Raw genomic sequence first — 19,888 nt, forward strand, 5'->3', positions numbered from 1 at the left:
GGGGTTCTCTCGCTGTCATTTGGGATTGATAGGCGTTCCCCAAGATCACAGCATGCAATCTGGTAGCCCATGGGCTGTGGAGAGAGACCCGCAAAAACACTGCACTGCAGTGAACAGTGTGCTGGCTTTTACCTTAATGGATGCTTTTCTGAGGTTTCAAATTGCAAGATCATACACGAGGTGTCTTTTCTGTTTTCATGCCTTTACAAAACGGGAATATTGGGGCATCGTTTTAATGTTGATGCCAGCTAGCACACTGAACACCGTCTCGTATTTACCATGCAGCCCCTCCCAGCCACTGCACGTGGCTGTATGTACAATCATTGTGGCCGTGTACGTCCAATTACACGGGAGGGATGCCGCCATTCATTAAAAACTCCTGTGCTATTCATGACTAGGTCGGTCAACATTGTTCCTTGGGAAGAGCAGGATCAAGCGGGGAAAAATGCGAGGTCGTCGTTTGGAAACAATGTTTGTGAAATGCCTCTCGAGAGTTGACTTACCTAAACACTCGAGTCGCAGCATCCTGACTGGGACCGAGGGGGAAAAAGAGGGTCGACAACACATGAGACAAACAGTCTCAACTACAATAAATAAGGTGGCCACTGAAGCTTTGGAGAAACTTTTATTTCCAGGAAGAAACAACAGAGTCAAAAACGGGGAATTCTAGAATCATTACATTTGCTTACACTGCACACGCTGTGCTTGCACAGTCATGTATGCCTATAAACACTAATCACAGGATGAGGGAACCGAGCCAGAGGGTGTGCTGCAGCTCGACCGTGGATAGCTGCAGTGTCACTAACCCCCTCCTCAAGTACACAGGTGTCGGAGCTGCAGCCACGCCCTAGCCCCAGGTGACCAGAAACCTTTTGAAAAAAAAACAGAGCGGAAACTAGCTGCAGGCCTAGTCAGAAGACAAGTGGGAGGGGTCCCACAACATTGGGAGGTGTGGAGACGGAACATCTTAATAATTCATGTAAGTACCATTAGAATTCCTATCAAACGGCCAACAAAAGGTCACGGAGATTTTCATTTTGAAACGCTAATATAATCTTTAACTCTGCTCATGCGAATCTCGTGTGAAATTTTTAGATGCAAGCAATCGATGTTGACTGCTCGAGTCGTCGACCTTACGGCAATACAAAGTTGGTGGGGTCTGCAAAACCTCGTAAAATGCATCCAACAAATTGTGACAATCTTGATATCGTAACTACACGAAAATAAAGCTAGAATGCAAAACTTGAACAACATTTGCAGTCTTCTTCCGAACAGAAGTGCACGAACCGAGGCGACACTCGACAAATGCAGCTGTAAATGCGATGGTTCCTGGAAAACATTCTCGAAACTGTGTGTAGAGTGGTACACTATGACAGGCTTTATGCTTTCTCACGTGATCGTTGCTTCACGAGCAATGTCCACGGTGAAGGCATTGCTGTTAACCAAGGCGCGGAAGAGTGTGCAGAGAAGTCTTTCTAGCAAATTCATCCATACTTGTATGGGTATCCCATAAATTATGGACCAAAACTTAACCGTGGCTATTATGCAGGTATACTAGCAAAGCACCCTTTTTGTGTAAGTGCAGCAGCTTTTCGCAACCTGTCATTCCAAGATACTGGGGAACGTTCAACCAGAACTGAAAAACACCTGTGCTCATTCTACTGTTACACCAGGTTAAACAGAAACTTTAAGGCCAATCCTTTTTTTTTTTTTTTTTTCACTTTACCGTCAACTAGACACTTCCCAGTATCCAGCAGGATGTCACGACAGCTTTCAAACTGCTGTGTACCAGAGCTAGACCAGAACCAAATCTGAAAGCTGCCAAACATCACAACTGGTACCCAAAATGGTTCAACAAAGTTTGTGGTTCGAGACCCTGCTCAAAACCCCCTGCGCTGTCTTCATAGGCCGGAGTTGCTCAGCACGAGCATAGCCTCTTATATAAGGGGAAAGCCTGCGCCTATTACAATTGAACGCCAGTCGCCGTAGAAGACGAGCGGTAGGCAAGGAGGAAGCATCTTGTAGTCAGCACCACATGGGCGTCGTAAGGCTTTTTTTTTTCTTTTTGTACTATTTTGTTTTAAGAAAAAAAAAATAAAGAAACCATCAGCTTTTGGCACAGGCTTTCCCCCCATATAGGAGGCCACGGCACAAACTTCCAGTTTGGAAAACTTGGATTATGCAGATATCAAAGGCACACATCGGGGCACTTCCTCAAAGTGATCCACAACTGTCGCTGGACATTTCTACATCACCTCAGTACAATCGGCATCCACAGACGTATTGCCAGCGATTACACGCAACAGCCTGGTCGACGCAGAAAAGCGTGCCAATACTCCGGGTCAGTGCAACGGAACAATGTGAACATTCCTACAAACGCTTCTTCAAGTCGCAATGCACCGACCTGGCCAGTAAAGGTCCGTCGGTAGAGCCCACCGTTCAGGATTGCGATATCTAATTTTCCCGCATTTTGTTCACCCACCTAGGAAGGGCTGCCTGATTTCTTTTAGATGTCATCACGCATCACTGTACAGCAAAAGTGCCCTGGGAAAGTTTCACCCCACACTTGCAGCGTGGCAAAAGCAAGCAAGGTATTCATACGCCAGTGACCGAACCAGACTCCCCTCGGCACAAAATGAATAGACTGCAATAACATAAAAAAAAAATGCACCAACACATTTCTTTGCCATGCTTGTTCACTGTCCTCCGGATTAAAAATTTGCCTTTGATCTCCACAATGGATCACTAAAGATATGGTCAGTGAAGCATCCAGAGACTTTCAAACTGGTGCAACTAGTAGCCAAGTCCAATGAATCGATTCATTTGGAAAGACCCAGAGCTGCGACACACCACCGCTATATCCAACTGTACTGAATCGGTTGATTCGCTGGTTCCTCCTCCTCCGATACCAAGTAGGTTCCGCAGGTTATGCTCGCACTTCGTGACTGCACGGAGTCAACTCATTTGAAAAACCAAAATGAAAGCCGTTTACAACTCCCTGTAATGCCGAATTAGAGCGCAGCTCTTGAGGAGGAGGAAGGAAGGGTACTGAAGAGGGCGGTCATGTGACCTCGGGGGGGGGGGGGGGGGGGGGGGGTGTCACGTGATCTCAGGGGTCACGTGACCTTGACGATGACGTCACTGATGACGTCATCAGTGATGATGACGATGCGGATGCCAATGACGTCATCAGTGACGATGACGATGCGCATGCTGATGACGTCATCAGATGATGATGACGACGATGCGGATACCGATGACGTCAACAAGTTGCATGCAACCTGGGCTGCATGCAACATGTTGCATGCAACTTCTGGAGGAACTTGAAGTCCTCCCGAGGTCCTCCCGAAGGAACCCGAGGTCCTACTGAAGAAACCCGAGGTCCTCCCGAGGTCCTTCGGGACGACCTCGGGTTCCTTCGGGAGGACCTCGGGTCCCTTCGGAAAAATTCACCCATCATGCACCGCGTGGTTACGCCGACGCCGACGGCGATGACGCTCAAGCCGGAAACGGGCGCCTAAGAGCTGCGCTCTAAAACTAGAGGTCCCCAGTTTTTACGCACTTTCTACGAGATCTATCGCCTAACTCTGTACATTTCTCCAGACGTCCCTTTAAAGTCTGCAGAGCTCAGTGTGAAACCTCCGCTTACACCGACTCTTCCGTTCCTGGTACGTCTTCCGAGGGGAACCAGCTTCTTCACTGGCAGGTTAAACGGCAGGGGAGAGCTCACGTAGGCCCCCGTTTCATGGCTGGGCCACAGCTTGTTTACGCAGAGCACGCACCTTGTTCCAAAATAAAGGAGCCATGAAATGTACCACGTGAAACTCGGAAACGTCCCAAGGGCAAAATTATTAAGCATGCGAGACTGCTGCACTCAAGTAGTTCAAAAACAATATTGAACAGAGGTAAACAAACTGTCAGTGGTATCCGCTACTTTCCATAATTTATAAAAAACGAACATCCACAAAAAAAAGTAACTAAGCCCCACCAGCTCGCCCGCACATTACTCTTATTTCAGAAATGTCCATACGCTTCCGACCGCTATTCCCTCAATAATTTAGTAGCTTTACGCAAGTGGGCCAGTTCTATTGGGAGGGTTTATACTAGGGAAATGGTAAACCACCAAGCGTGCTGGACAGACCGTCCAGTTTGTTTTATAGACTATGCGCTTCTATTGGTTCTGGAGCGAGACTAACTCCTCGATAGGTGTGTCAACTACACCCTGCCGTTCTAATCCTGTCCGTGAACAGTAAATATACAATCTATTCTGAGTACCATTTACAGTTTATTTCTTCTTGCCGCAAATACGGGTGTGCACATACAGGTAGGTCTGCAGATACGAGCGTCTTCTGGACAGACTTCCCCCGTAGCCCCCTTGCCATGGGGCAGCCTCTCTGGGAGTGCCTCCCTCTCACGCCTAGACAGCTGCTGCCAGTTTATTAAAGGGACCAAGAAATTATTTTTGCTCTTTAGCTTTCCCCGTCAACTCGGAAGCGAGATGAGAAGCCACGTGATTGTGACGTAGTGTTCCACCAGATGCGACAACTCCCAGCTTCCACCCTGCTTTTAAAACGCACCGTGGAACTTGTCATTCACAGGCAATGATAAGTGCTGTCACGGCACTCGCTGGCCACCAATGCAAATCCAAAGTCAAGGAATGATTGTTGTTGAGCGCCCGAGGGACGCGGTACTCATGTCCAACGCGCGAGCTGGGTCCGGCTGATGTGCATGGGCACTGCGGATGCGTACGGCTTTCGAAGGAAAGAAAGTAAGAAATAGCTTGCTACATTTTTTAATTTTTTTACCGAAAAAAAGGTTTTCAGCTTTCTGCCCTCGTGTACTAGTTTTTTTCCCACTAAAGGATTTGCGATTAGTAAAACCCAAATCTAGAATTCCCTATCCCAGCCCAAAGTTTGTTTCATTGTCCTTTTAACAACCGCAAGATAGCGTTGTCGCCAAGTTTTATTTTATTATACCCAACAGGTGATGACCACCGGAGGCCCGGTCAGGTCAAGCCATACCCACGCGCAGCGAAACGTCCGACTGGTTGTACAAGGTGCAAAAAAAAAACGGCCAAACCGGATGACACGCTGGCCAATCGCAACCTCGCATCACGATGACTGACTGGCACAAATCAAGTTAAAGGTGCCCTGCAATCATATTTAAGCGTCTACCTTTTTTGCGGTTGCCACGTCTCTTGCGGTTCGGGCAAGCCAGCGGGCACGGAGAGAGTAACTAAATGTCAGTGACTCATATTTTAACTGGACGACGCGGATACCTCCTCCACCTATGGGGGTGACCCGCGTTGCCGAAGGCGCGCAATATGTGAAGTCTTTGGTCCTGGGCTTACTACTGGTCAGAGCCGCTAAAAGCTTTATTTTAGTCGAGATCCAAAATATAAGTGTCGCGAACCGTTTCAATTATGTATGAAAGTAGTTTTTGTTCGGTTTTTTAGATCAGAAAAGAAACAAATGCAGTTTATAAAGTACGGAAACAAGAAAGGACTCGTCGACAAACCCGCCACCAAGCGGCGGAAAAAACGGCGCATACTAGAAAAGGCTAGTGGGATGTGGCTCCGACGAACAGCGAGCGTAGAAAAATTTCGGATGTATGCGGCGGCGCTGCGGTCCTATACCGGCTCGAGGATCCGACCGGTTCCGAGCATTCCGAAGGCTCTCGGCGCGGGCTTGGCTGGTGGTTTGGCCATTTGGCGGTATGGCAGCGCAAAGTGGCTCCTGTTGTGAACTGATCTTTACACTGTGCTTGCTGTCGTTTGTGGCCAATGAAGTGTTATGCCAAATTAGTCCTTAATCACGCAGCAAATGCAATGCGAGCCACCCTGGCCGCCCGTTTCATACAGCCTATCTAACACGTGCTTTAGTGGCGCCCTCTCGCGCCGTCGACACGGAGTGCGGCAGCCGTGAGCGCTCGACGAGCTTACTACTCCTTCTCTAGTTCACGGCCACTCAAGCCAGGAGCTACGACGTCATGAAGGAGGTTATTCTTTGTTTGTTTTTGTAATTCTAATTTGCCTATAACTTTTAAAATAAAGCGGAATTTGAGGAAAGAAAAGTTTCTTTAAGTTGCTATGTTCAGTGCGCTCAGGTTCGGTGCAAATTAAAAACCAGTCAAAAAGTTGTTGCAGGGCCCCTTTAAGCCGTCTTTCTTGGCACGTCGTACGACCAGTCGGACGTCTGGTCGCGCATGGGTATGTCCTGACCGGCCCCCCCGGCGGTTGTCACCTCTTAGGTGGCACAAAAAAACCCGTACGAGGTTGCCATTTCACGGTCACTCACAAGCTAGAAGCAGCAGCCTGGGCGTGGGAGTGAGGCACTTCCAAAGTCGCCCCTTTGACGTACTAGCGTGGCAAAGGCAGTGGTAACGCAGAATGTCAAGCGTTATTGTGGACAAACTGCTTACGCACGTGGAGACTGGATGGTGCAAAGCAGCCCCCAGTCGTGCAAGGTAAGTGTGCGAGCACTCCGCGGACATCTTACTTGCAGGTGCCATCTGTGCTTGCACCGTAAATGCAACTTTCTCGGAGCCTGTTGGAGTGTGAGACCCCGTCGACGGAGCGTGCCGGAAAGAGAACAATTGGTATCCGCAGCAAAAAAATAAATTGTAAATCACAAGGCCCCTCCCTCCCCCCCCCCATAGTTTCCTTAAAAAAAAAAAAAAAGCATTAGCTACTCACTTCTGTTAATATTACCAGACTGTTTATTTTCTACCTCAAGTTTTTATTTATTAATTTTTCGCTGTCTCAGCTTTCTACACTCTCCTCTAAAGTGACATCGATTGAGGGTGCCGAAATAAATAAATAAATTAGAACGCCAACGGGGAAGTCTCGTCTAAGCCACCAGCTCGCGACTGGCTGCACCAGGAGCCCGCTAGAGAGCCACGACCAGTTTCATTCACCATGAGGGTAAGAGATAGTAGGATGCTTCGCAAAATCTCTTCACTTCGGGCTTCATTGTTTTCTGCATAGAGCTGAACACTTCTCAGGTGGAATTCATGCTCCCAGAAATTAGTTACCTGAAAGGGTAAAAGTGAACTAGCTAGTACAGTAAACTTTCGTTAATTCGGCCTCGACGGGACCTTAAAATTTGATCGTATTATCCGAATGATCAAATTTAGAAAAGGACAGAAAAACGGTTAAAATTAAACTTTGTTTTACTGTCCAAAGTACTCACGGATGGTCTGCTGCCGTCTGCACTTAAAACGCAGGTCTAAAAAGCATGCTCCAAAGAGCAGCATAACTAAACGTCACAACCTAAAAAAATTGCATAAAAAAAAAAAAAAAACGAACAAGGCAAGTTTTATGACCCGATTTTGGCGCCGGGCAGCCAGACCGTCGGCAACAGAGAACAAGAACAAAGAAAAAAAAAAAGGAAAAGAGAATTTGCGTTTTCCGGAGCGCGAGATGGACTGCACACGGTCTACTGAAAAGTGCTTTAAAAGCGCGCACTGTCTCCGCGCCCGACCCCGTGCTATGTTCTCCGCTCTACTCCACGCCAGATTAGTGCGCTGGCTGATGTCATTCACTGCGGTCCGTCTCAACGGCGTAGAGGAGCAGGCACATATTTGCGCACGTTCGGTTTGGCAGCAAAGGGCCCGTGTTTCGCCGTACTTAGGCGGTCTTTCTGCCAGGGTTGCTGGCAATGTGAGCCCATGCGCATTCACTCGGGACGAATTATCTGATGCAGAGTCTTCCCGAGTTCGAACTATCAAACTTTTCCTCCCATAGAAATGCATGGGCGCTCGCCGGGACTTTTGAACAGGATTGAATTAAACGAAAAGTCGAATTAACCGAGGTCGAATTAACGAAAGTTTACTGTATATAAAAATGCTAAAAATGTAAACCAAAAGCGCAGTGTACAAAGAGCGCTAGAACTTTCCGACACACGTTCGCAGATCACAGTGGTACTGGAATTGCAGCACGCATCGCTCCTGTACATAGCGAAGCTAGAGACACCTTCTTAGAATATGTTGAGCACGAGGCTCTTGTGCCACGGAAGTAATATAAAGCTCATCGCTCCACACACACGTAAAGAATCGTGCCTATGCAAGCGAGGATAAATAAAAACCTAAAGAAGGGTTGCTCCGTAAAAAAAAAAAAACATTGTACAACATAAATATACTTTGCAAACCAGCTCTCGAGCATCGTAATATAGTGCTGCCGAGGAATGTATAATTCTAACACAAGTGTAACCTGCATCTCTAAAACGGGCGAGCAGACTGACTGGCTGCAGCCATCATGACTCGCAAGTGCGTGCAAGACTCGTGTTGGTCATAGGTTGCAAAGGGAGTGAGGTAACCCAAAATCAGAGTGATCATCAGAAACTGCGGTGACGACGGAGGGTACTGGTTACATGAATTGTGGTCGCCCATCAGGGCCCACACATTTCTCTTTGGAAGCAAGGTCGAGAGGGTCGCAAAGCGTGCAATGGAGGTCAACTTTTTCACATGGCTTCACTACACCACATTTGACTCTTCTGCTCTGGAAATGCTACAATCCTAAGCACTGCATAGTCTCCATCACAAATCACAGAAACCCGCAACATATCTTTGCACTAGCATTCTTACCAGTCTCCAGGTTAACAAAAACAATGTTTACAGTATTTTCCAGTAGCAGCATAAGAAATTGTCCCGAGTCCATGCTGACACGCACAGTTTCCAATTAGACGACAGAGGAAAGAGTTACATTCAAAGGGACATGTTAGTACTGGTGTGCACTTGGGTCTCACACATTTCATAGTATGGAAGCATAAAGAAAACTGTTTTCTGTCAAGAGTGGAAGATGTGCAGGTTAATGAGAAGCACTTCATTCGCAGTATAGCTTCCGAACCACCATAACTACCAAACGACAAAGCATCGACAGAAAGGAGATCAGGTATGAAAGAAATGATTAATTCAATAAAATTCAGAATATGCCACCTTCTTGTTCTATTTTCGTCGTGTAGAAGTATTTATTTCTAATAATCCTTATAAGAGTTTGTGCATGGGGAGTAGATATTGTTCACCTTGCTTTTTTAAATAAACAGTATTCTAAGACAGCTTGCCTTCGTAATTGAGTATTTCTTTCAACCAGATAACCGAATTCTAATTCAAATAAGGGTTTCGAATTTGATTTTAACCTTAACCATAGAAATACAAAGGTAACCGCTGCAAGGGCAGACCCAAGAAAGCTTCTAAGTGCTTTAGTTGATGCAAAATCTAACCTAAAACCAAAATCTAAAATGCAAAATCTACAGAATGAAAGGCATCACTGTAGGCATGTCAGCTCAATTAACCACCAGTTAAAGATGTTTTACTCCAAATAAGGCTTCTGGCTTAAAGTGTTTAAGTGAAAACATAGCTGCCGAAACTTCAGATGACCGTTCAGCTTTCATTTCTTTTACACCTGTCATACATCAGAACTCCCGAGCTGAGATTACTGTCCAAAGCAGCGAGAGCAAAGGCCCATGTACACAGTCGCGTTTGACTATGTTATGACAAGTTACAGCTGCGAGTCAAAGGGGCATTCCTGACTCGTATGTCGCATGCAAAGCCACCCCCCAATTAGTTGCCAGTAGCTTACAAAGCATAAATATCCCAGTGACAAGCAGCCATACCAAGTCCTCACAATGTCGTCAAACATGGTCAAACGCTACTGCATAAATGGGCCTTCATGCATCATTTCTTGCATCGTTCACTTAGAATAGTTCAAACAAAGAGGAGTATTCTTTTTGTGCTTTACAGAGGATCACTTTAGCTTACTTTTAAGCACCAGTGACTGCACCTTTATGTAGTTTCCTTCCTTTGAGTGCGTCTGTCATACTCATGAGAGTAAATAACGAAAAACACCAATATACTATTCAAGCACAATAAACATTAATTTACTATACTGACTTACATTAAAGAAAAAGCCAAAAACTGGACGCTTTAGGTACAACTGGGGCTGACTGTCACAAGATTAGAGTCCTGGGTCTTCCCTTCCTCTCAGACACATACCCCGTAGGAGCTTCATCCAGCCTTCGCAAATTCAGGAACAATGCTGCCAAAACAACTGTAACTAAAACTCCATCCAGAAGAACAGTGCACCTTGAGGTGCTTGGCAAGAGCCAAAGGAACACTTGGTTCCAACTAGATTGACCGTAGCTGTCGCAGGATTCCCATCAAGCAGAGGATAGACCCGTAGCAGAAGGTCAGTTTGCCAAGCTTCAGCAAACGAAGGGACGCTGGTTACGTGAATATTCTTCGCTAAATTCTAAAGCTAAACCATGCAGCTAGGTGCGATAGTTGTTGCAGGGATGAATAATGAATTCACAGATTTCATAGCCAGAGCTTGCGCTAACTTCAACCACCCAAGCATCGGGTTGTCTCGTACCAGCGGGGAGGCCGACATTTGTCGTGTAAACGAGAGGGCCTTTGCAGAGTTGCCACGATGTGTGAAGAGCTAAGCCCGGTGAGAAAAAGAAGAGCTGCATAAAAAGCTGCACAGTTTCACACTATGACATCACCGGAGAGCTAATGTGCTGAAACATCACCGGAGAGCTAATGTGCTGAAAGCAGCAGCCTGGATTCGAATAAATGTGTCAAAATGAAATCCAGCATCCAACAGCCATCTTTCCTCGCTTAGGGAGCCGTCCTGGACTTAAGAAGTCGTAGCAAGCCACTAAGTTGCCTTCATACTCTGTCTCTGCTGCGTTAAGATAAATCTTACTGCAGTAATGTCAACGGTCGATTCGGATAAAACTGGTCGTCAGAAAGGCACCCAGAAATGCAAAGCAACTGCAACTTTCAGCTGAAGGCAAACGGCCTTTCTGTAAAAGGTGCCAAAGAAAACTGCACGCTTCAGGAGGCTGAAACTACAAGTTGTCTTAGGAGTTGAGCTAGAGATGAGACGGGGAACTGTCACTCGTAGCAACCAATCTATCAAATAGGAGAATTTCAGGCCAGACTGCACCAGACTGTGATTATCTTACGGAGAGAATATCAGGAAAAGTGTTCGAAGATAGCGTTAGAAGAAATTATACATCATTATGGTAGTGATGCACATCCTCGTTAATTGCCAAAGCTAAGTGATGGAAACAAACTCCCGACTGCCTCTTAGAATGTGGGCCTCTGCTTGAAACAACGCCAATTTGTTAGGCACTTATCTACGTCTCAATTATAAGGGCGAAGCCATTGCAGTCTTTCTGGTATGAAACTCTGAATGCTAGTGCCTACAATAACAACAATCGGTGACTTTGCTTTGCCGAAACTGCCAAACAAACCAGCACTGTGAGTGCAGGCACTAAAGGCGGCAGTACCTCCCGGAGTAGACGTCCAACTAGATATCACGCCACACTCGGCCATGGGGTCGACAGTGTGGCCCGTCTTTGGGCAGTCGAAGCGGGCCTTCCCATTAACGGGTGCGACGGCAGCTCATCAGCTGCACAAACAAACTGCTAGGAATGGACAAACAAACAATGCTACACTTCAACCAGCACCCGTACAAGGCTCGCATGACTCTTATTTCCAAAGTGTTTAAAAATCTCACCGAGTTAAACCTACCCCTAAAATAAATGCTCCTCTAAAATTGCGACCCGATATGTGCATCACCGTTGTTGTTTTTATGGGACAACTTTACGTCGTAACAAATGCTCGGAGTGCAGTTTGCTGACATTAACGATGCCTGGCTATGCCCCTTGCTATACTCCGCTTCGCCTCGCGACAAACCGCACCAGACGCTACGAGTTGTCCCAGCCTCTCCAGCGCCGAAAAATTATCGCGCAACCGAGCGCCCTGCACGTCGCTGCGCCCCTCACGAAGGTCACGTGACAATCACGCGGTTTTGCATTGGCACCGACGGCTCGTGGCATCTGCCGAGGTTCTTCGTAAGGCGAAACGGAGCATAGACGTGCGGCAGCCAAAAGTGACCGTTCCATCTGCTTACAGTCTCCAAGGTGGACATTTTCTCAAGCAGAAAGGAAACCACTGGTTCTAAGAATCTCAAAATCTGCCACCAAAACGGAATGGGCACTTCCTGCTCAAAGTATACGTGCCAACAGTGTCGCAGTTTGAACCCACTGCTCTACACGAGGTCGGCATTTTGCCGTCTCTTTACATTTCCGCCCGTGCCTCCGAGGTAAGCCGCGCCCCGGCAGGCAGCACGCACGGTTCCGCAGACGTCCTCGAGATGTCTTAGCGTTCTGCAGACGTCCCGGAGACCTTAAGAAGACGTCGTCTGGCGGTCGGCTCTACGGCACCCTGCGGCCCCTTCAGAGTCTGCCGCGATGCCTCCAGGCCTTGGCCACGGCAGCCCTCTCGGCCTCGGAGAATCCCAGGATGGATTGGATGGCGTTCAGGTGGCCCCTGCAGTTTTGGTAAAAACATGTCGTGCTTTCAGGGAAAACGCAAATCTAAAAATTAAAAAAAAAGTTTTTAAATTTTTTTATTGATTTGATATTTGGACTGTTCCTGCCTTTCTTTATCTCTCCTGTGCCTATTAAAGCTGAAAACACAAAATAAATAGGTGTAATAACGCTAATCCTGTGGTTACACACCAGAGACTGTGGTGCAGAAAAGGAAAATACTTGTAGTCGAAGGAACAGGCAAAGAAGGGAACGTCTCAAACTCGGCTAACTGGTTGATTTCTCAGGCATCCTCACAGCCACTCTCACCACCCTCTACAGATCTTCCCAACTTCCACATCACGATCGAAATGCCAATCGAGCAAGCAAATTGAGTTTGCATTCATTCGTGTGTGGGACCAAAATGGATTAAAACAGGACCAAAATGGCTGCCGACGGCAGCCATTTTGGTCCTGTTTTGTAGATGAATTCTCGCTCCCTCTTTCGCAACCTCTTGAAACGGCCTCACCCTTGACACCACACCGTATCGTGTCCTTTTCTGGTGCTTCCCACCAAGGGAGCGCGACGGCGTGATTGGTCAAAGCATTGCATTTAAAGGGACACTGACACCCCCCAAAATTTTTTTAAAATCTTTTTGCCAGGCGCTTCATTATGGTGTTGGAGGACTACCCAATTAATATTTCGCAACAAAGTAGGGTATCTTTTTAAAAAAGCCAAAAGACGCAACTGCTCGAAACTGAAACCCGCGCACGGAGGTCGGAGAAGTGCAGAGAAGAGAGTGAGTGGCGGAAGTCACGTGGCTACACCTGAGCGTGTGATTTTTTTTTTTTTTTCTCTTCATCGTAGCAGACGACATACGGCGTAGTGGGAACTGCTTGCCGCGCGATTCTTTTGCAGTTATGTTTGTACCGCTCGCTGTTCTGTACTCCAAGATGAGTTGTTTTTTACACTGAGGAGTTGGAGATGAGTAGTGAGTGCCCGTGGTGAATTTCCGTGACCTGCTCCAAAAAAGAACTCACCCAAGATGTTGCGTGAATAGCTAGCTCACATGTCCTGCGTCCAAAAGAAGTGGCATTGTGCGACAAAGTTTCCGAAAGATCAACGGGACCGGGACCAATGGCTGGCTGCAATTCCTATAGAACATATACGGGCACCTCGGAAAGCGGACGCTAACTGATTTATATGCTCCTTGCATTTTGTGGAAAGGAATTACATTCGAGTTCGCAGGTGTGAAAAAGGAAATCTCATACCATTTAATTCAGCGACGTGTCGTTCACAACATTTGTTTGTTATTTTTTTTGTTTGTTTCTTCAGTGATAATTGTAAAAAAAAAAAAAGAAGAAGAAATGTAGACATCGGAAAATGTTTGAAAAAAAAAAAATGTTTCACTGGGGTTCGAACTTGGTCCTATCGCGTAAGAAGCGGGTGTCTTTCCCACTGAGCTACTGAGGGACCACTATACTAGGTGATCTCTTTCCTTAGTAACAATCCAGCCGGTAAACTTTAAGTTGGAAAGTTAGCTGCCGATTTGCTGCCGGTTTGCTTCCGGTTGTCTCTGGAACTTTTTTTTTCAATCAACGTATTTGCAGCTTTTAGAAGCCACAAAAAATGGGTTTCATATTTTTTTCTATCTTTTAATATTGAGTGTGTGCCTTCACGACCAACGACTTTGATTAAAGTTGGTGGTCGCGTCGAAACCTTAGAAAACGGCCCGTGACCACGGAAAAGAGAGTGAGTGAGACTCGAACCGGTCAGTTCTTGACTGGCGGTTTTCGGGCGGAAAGAAACCGAATTTCGAGTCGCAAATTGTGTTCTGGGTAGTTGGGCTCTCATATGTCATGTACAACTAAAAACCTCGGCGAGCATAAACACCCTGTCAGTGTCCCTTTAAAGAAACTGGTTCTAATATCCGCACCGAGACGATCCGGAGAGTTCAGAACAAGTTCCTCCTCACGAACTCACCTGCTCCCTTTCTCCGCATTCGGGGGCTTCGGCGTTTTTGCTCCTCTTCCGTTGCTCTCATTGTCCGACTATTTTTTCGATTGCGTCGCACAGTTTTTATGCTTCGTTTTTTGCGATGTGGAGAAGCAAGTAGGAGAGCAGACTAGGTATGCATATAGAGCATGTAAGCGCCAGACAAAGCGAACGCTGTCGGAGCCTAGGACTCTGCCTCCGGTGGTGGATGTGCGAGATGTTGGTCAGATCATGCGCGCCGTGACGGCCATGTTCGAGACGCTTTCGTGCCCTACGAAGTTCACTCAGCACGGACAGCAATGCGACCATTCTTAGGACTAACCACTTTCATTCACTGTCTGAAAGTGGACCAGAGACGACGACGTGTTTGTAGACATCAATGCATCCAATAGGCGAAAAATGTCCGGGGCTGGGAAACTCCTCGACTCACGCTTTGTCAAGTGTGCACGCAACTCAGTTTCATGGTTGATCACTTCGGCAACTATGCACTTGCAGCCATTCCGAGAGCAGCCTGGTTTGGCTTGACTTGACCTGACCACTTAGTGGAAAAAGAAAATTGGCTCGGTGGGCTTGGTGGCTAGCTAAGATGGACACAATCTGAGACTCGGGGAGCCGAAAATTGGAGGTGTGTTCATTACGCGAGGGAAAAAAAGTCCATATATTGGTACCCGCTGTGGGGGGTGCATTCATTATGCGAGTAAATACGGTATATTCAACATAGCATCCCATCTATGCATCAGCTTTATTTTATCTAATTGTGCGTTAAATCGAAACCGACGAATACCCTGACAAGTTGCCAAGAATTAATTATCACCGTAAAATCCCAAGAAATGCCCCACCCCCAAAAGCGCCGCGGGTGTTGTTCGAGGTGCCCACAGGGCACCTCAGACAAGACCCACCGGTGCTTTGGCTAGTGGGCGTCCGATTCGACAACCGCGTTTCCACAGGAACAGGGTCCACAATATCGGGTGTTCTCTCTTCCCGCAGCCGCCCCACCCCAGAGGAACGTCGACAGCCCACCTGCAGTCAGTTCGGTCCGTCAGGAAGTAGAAGACGGCGTCCTTGAGGAAGCGCAGCGTGTACTCCGCCTGGCGATCGTTGCCGCCCGTGCGGGGTGCAGAGGCCGCCAGGGGAGCACGATGGAGTGCCCTGGAGCGCTCCAGCTCACTCTCGGTGCGTCGCAGCTGCTGCAACAGTGCGGGGATGCTCCCGCCCCCCCGGGGGGGCGACGACGCCGTCCCGTCTTCTTCCCGTTCGAACTGGGCTGCCTCTTGACCCTTCCTGCGTGAACCACGTCCAGGGGGTCATGGATCGGTTTTGGGCAGACCTCTGCCTCTAGGCTAGCACCGTAGGCAACGGATGAAGTTCGATTCTGGGCGTTCCCTTTAAACGCAAAATGTTCTACGTGTCGTTTTCTACCACAAAAATTGTCACAAATGATTGACACGCTGGGAGCATTACACGTGTTAAAATTATATATAAAGTTTGAGCACCTGGATCAGTGCGGTCGGACGCTATAGCCACTGAGCTGCGTGGCAGCGCAGCTGCTATGAAATATTAATGTTGAATTCTTTTATTTGAGTATGTGCTGCCGAGAGCAGCAGGTTTAGAATGTATATAATAATAACAAAAGAAATAAAAATAATAAAATGCACAAATAAAATAAACAAAATAAAAATAAATAAGCAAAAATATAAAATAAACAAAAATATTATAAAATAAACAAAAATATAAAATAAACGGCGATAATACTCCTTGGAGAAGAACAAGGAGGACAAAGGACAAACGTAAATCTCCAAACAAAACTAGGCGACTGGTGCACAACCGAAAAAATTCGCCTGGTCCTGGCAACGAACCAGGGACCTCTCCACTTCCAGTAAAGCGCTCTACCAACGGAGTAAACCAGGAGGACGTCGGAAGAGGAAACGGATTTTTTCAGCTGCCACCATTTTAACACCAACAGGGGTGAGAGGCTTGCATTTTAAAGTTATGATAATGATGTTTGCACCTATGCATTAATGCATCAGTATTAGCATAAAATAAATAAAAACAATAAAAAAATAAAATTGAAACAAAAAAAATATTAATAAAAAAATATCTAGTTCAAATCACATATGGAGCATGGTTTGTGCGGGAGATATTCTGGGCACCCCGGTCTTTGTCAGCATGATCGAGCCTGTAGAATTATTTGCAAAATGGTCGCATCAACATGCACGAATGCAAGACGTAGTAGCGTGAACATCTTGGGAAGAAACACTGGCAAAAAACTTGGATAAGAGTGAAGAAACATACACAACATGGGATGTGTCAGCGGCGTTACCTGAAAAAGATTTCGGGTACCTTCGATTGACTATGACCATTATTACGTAGTCACTGATTTGGCCTACCGTGACATAATGTGCTACTTGGTTGGCGCATGTGTGTGTGTCTATTTTTTCTGATTAAGATGCTTTTCTTCCTTTCCCCTTTTGTGTAATAAACAACAGTTGTTAGCTCAGCGCCGTGCTGTCGTCTATGATTTCTATCAGCGAGACTTCGTGAATCCCAGAAATGTGCAAGTAAGGTTACGCCACTACTTCAAAATGTGTTTCCGTGTAACAGATGTTTATGCCAATGAATGCTGCAACCTCAGAGACATACTTTTTTTTTTATAAATAACTCGAATCAATAGTGTGGAGCAGCACCACTACTGCCCCACAGTAGCGGCGTCGCCGCCCACCCGATCACCCTTCTCGGCGATGTCCGGCCCGCCTCTATTTCGCGATGGCTGTACCAGACAATGCTGATTTCGCGAGCGCACAGTGTGCTGGATTGTAGTGTTTGGCAGACCCCTGTAGGTCACATGCGAAGGTGCAGGCAACGAGAGTACGGACAATCTTTCTCTCTCTTTCTCGCACCTTGTGAATATGAGACGTCAATCGGGAAAAACCCTCATGTGGAGCCTCATTTCACGCAACTGAACTTGAGGTCTAGCAAAAGTATGGAAAGTTTTACAGATGCTGGTGCAGTCAAACCCACTTGTAACAGACCTGGGAATAGCGAAATATTGGATAGAATTATGTCCATTTTATTCTTATTTTTGTTTTGAGTAATTTTAGCCCCTTTTTAAGGAAGAAATCCGGAGCAGGGCTGCGGAAATAAAAATTTTCCGAAAAAAGAAAAAGTATTAAAAAAAAATATTCAGAAACTAAAGTGCAAAGTATTCTGAAACAAATAAAATACTGTTTCTCTATATTTGGGCAACGGGAGGCCCCAGGAAATGTCGAGCCACCCAGTGCCGTGAAAATTTAAGCTGCTCTGCATGCGATTGTTTTGGCTTCGTCACATTGCGCGTGCGACCATGGCACCATAACAGCAGAAGACGTTACCTGCATCTTTATCATTGACTTGCTAGATTTTTTTAAATTTTTTTTCACAGCAAAGGTGACAATGCTTGGCATGCACTTAAAAGACTATAGCAGATTTCAGTCTATTTATTGCCAGAAAGCAGGGAAATCAAGATCATGTTGTCCACTCAAAAATGGAAGGCCTCCAGACCGAGGCAGGAGTGAGAAATCAGAGTCAACCTCCGTTTTGCGGGCGTCATGTGACAGCACTAAATCTCACAATCGCGCCTCCCGTCAGATTTCCCGCTCTTTCGTCGTCTGCTCTTTGTTAGATTCTTCCGTTTCAGCTCTCATCTTTCGCATATATCAGCATCGAAACCGCACTCACTGCCTACATGGTAGGAGTCCATGATGACCTGGTGATCAGCGTGAATGTGATTATCCAAACCTGCTCGTTGATCTTGCGACGTCGCCGCACTCTGAAGGGAAGGAGGCGCAAGTTTTGGCTCCGGCCGAGTTGGTTCTACCGAAACACCGAAGGACAGGTCAGTGCTTTGCTGCCCCGGCGGCGCGCCAGAGATGAAGGCTACTTTCGAAAGTGTCACCAAATCAACACGACATCCGTCACAACACAGACGACGTGCAACAAGTGCCACGGAGAAACCCACTTGCAATTCCGAATTCCTCTCCTATAATTTCCCAGCGGTTGTTCTTAGCGTCATTATCTAGGTAGTCTGGCTGAGTCTTGTCATATAAAAAGGGACACAGTCGCACAGTTTCAAGGAACCGCTCCGTTGCGGAAGGCATCGGGGGGAATAGGGATAGCAGAGGACACGAAACACGTCCTTCGGAATGCGGAGGGCCGGTTTGAGCGTTGCCATGGCATCGCGACGTCACTATCTAAGCCACCTCCCATTGGCTCCTCTCTTCTGCGGCGAGCGGCGCCGAGCTCTGAACCGCGCACGGAGCGGTTGGCTCTGCGGCGCCGTATGTCGCGCCATTGAAGCCGAAAACTGGTTTGGGTCGGCAGCAGCGACCGTCGCGCCGCAGGCCTCCGCGACGCCAATGTGGTCGTGTCTTAACAGCGTAAGCCTAAGGAGGCGAAAAAGAGTGTGTCAGTGCCTGCCGGACGCGTGTGAGGAGAAGCGGCTCGAATTTCACCGCTATGTCGCCGAGTTGCGAACGAAAAACGGTTTCATGCTTGGCCAGACCGGCAACGCTGACCAGACTCCTGTCTGGTTCGATAAGCCCAGCAGGAGAACTGTCTGTGAGAAGGGAGAGCGGCAGGTGCGCATGCTGACGACGGGCAACGATTACAACCGTTTCACCGCCATGCTGTGTTGTACAGCGGACGGCCACAAGCTGCCACCCTTCCTCGTCTTCAAGCGAAAGACCATGCCGACAAACGAGAAGATTCTGCCAAAAGTCATCGTCCGGGCGTACGAGAAGGGGTTCTTCAATGAAGAGACCGTGCTAGACTGGTTCCGCCTTGTGTGGTGCAGGCGTCCGGGTGTCCTGCTGAAGCCCCGGAGCATGCTCGTCCTCGACTCCTTTCGTGGCCGCATCACCGACTGCGTAAAGAAGACTGTGGCCAGCGCTGGATGTGAGTTGGTCATCATCCCGGGCGGGATGACGTCCATCCTTCAGCCCCTTGAAGTGGTACTGAACAAGCCCTTCAAGGACCGCGTGGGCGTCCTATACAACGACTGGTTCAGCCAGGGCGACAACCCAAAGACACCAACGGGACGCGTGAAGCGTGCATCTCTTAGCAATGTGCCACAGTGGGTGAACAATGCGTGGTATGGACTGCCTGCCGACATGGTCTGCAAAGCATTTTTAAAGTGCTCCATCTCGGCGCCGCTTCACCCAGCCGGCCCCAGTGACGCTCAAGACATAGAAAGCAGCGACTGCGTCGTTGTGTCGACCAGCGACGATGACGACTATGAGGCCTAAGACCTGTTGTGTGTGCCGCGTGCACTGTGTGTGAATAAACGTTCTTTAAACAATTTTCCGTTATTCACTAAAAAAAATTTTTTTTTTTCTTTTTTTTTGAAGGGGTCAGGTATTAGGGGGTCTACTTATATTCAGAGTCGACTTATGCGCGGCAATACGGTATAACTCGCTGCCAAGAGTCGCGTGCAGACTAATTATGCTAGACCGAGTATGACTGGCAGCCGACAACTGTCTGCGAAGTAAGTATGCTAGGCTAAGTATGATTTTCCACCGACAGTCGCCTGCAGACTAAGTATGCTA

The 19,888-nt window shown here is 47.3% G+C and overlaps 1 protein-coding gene across 2 annotated transcripts in view; it reads right to left on the reverse strand.

Annotated features, from left to right (window-relative positions):
- Positions 1 to 6,655: 6,655 nt before the first annotated feature.
- Positions 6,656 to 19,888, reverse strand: part of LOC8028938 — a 79,108-nt gene continuing 65,875 nt past the window's right edge. For both annotated transcript variants that reach the window (XM_029983534.4, XM_029983533.4), the window contains 2 exons: positions 15,330 to 15,590; positions 6,656 to 12,336 (listed from right to left, as the gene is read on the reverse strand). In XM_029983534.4, the coding sequence (XP_029839394.2) occupies positions 12,243 to 12,336; positions 15,330 to 15,590 (355 nt within the window). In that variant the 3' untranslated portion in view covers positions 6,656 to 12,242. The remainder of the gene's footprint in view (positions 12,337 to 15,329; positions 15,591 to 19,888) is intronic.

This window comes from Ixodes scapularis, unplaced genomic scaffold, assembly GCF_016920785.2.
Source record: "Ixodes scapularis isolate PalLabHiFi unplaced genomic scaffold, ASM1692078v2 PGA_scaffold2__306_contigs__length_199485367, whole genome shotgun sequence".
In the NCBI taxonomy this organism is placed as follows: Eukaryota; Metazoa; Arthropoda; class Arachnida; order Ixodida; family Ixodidae; genus Ixodes; species Ixodes scapularis.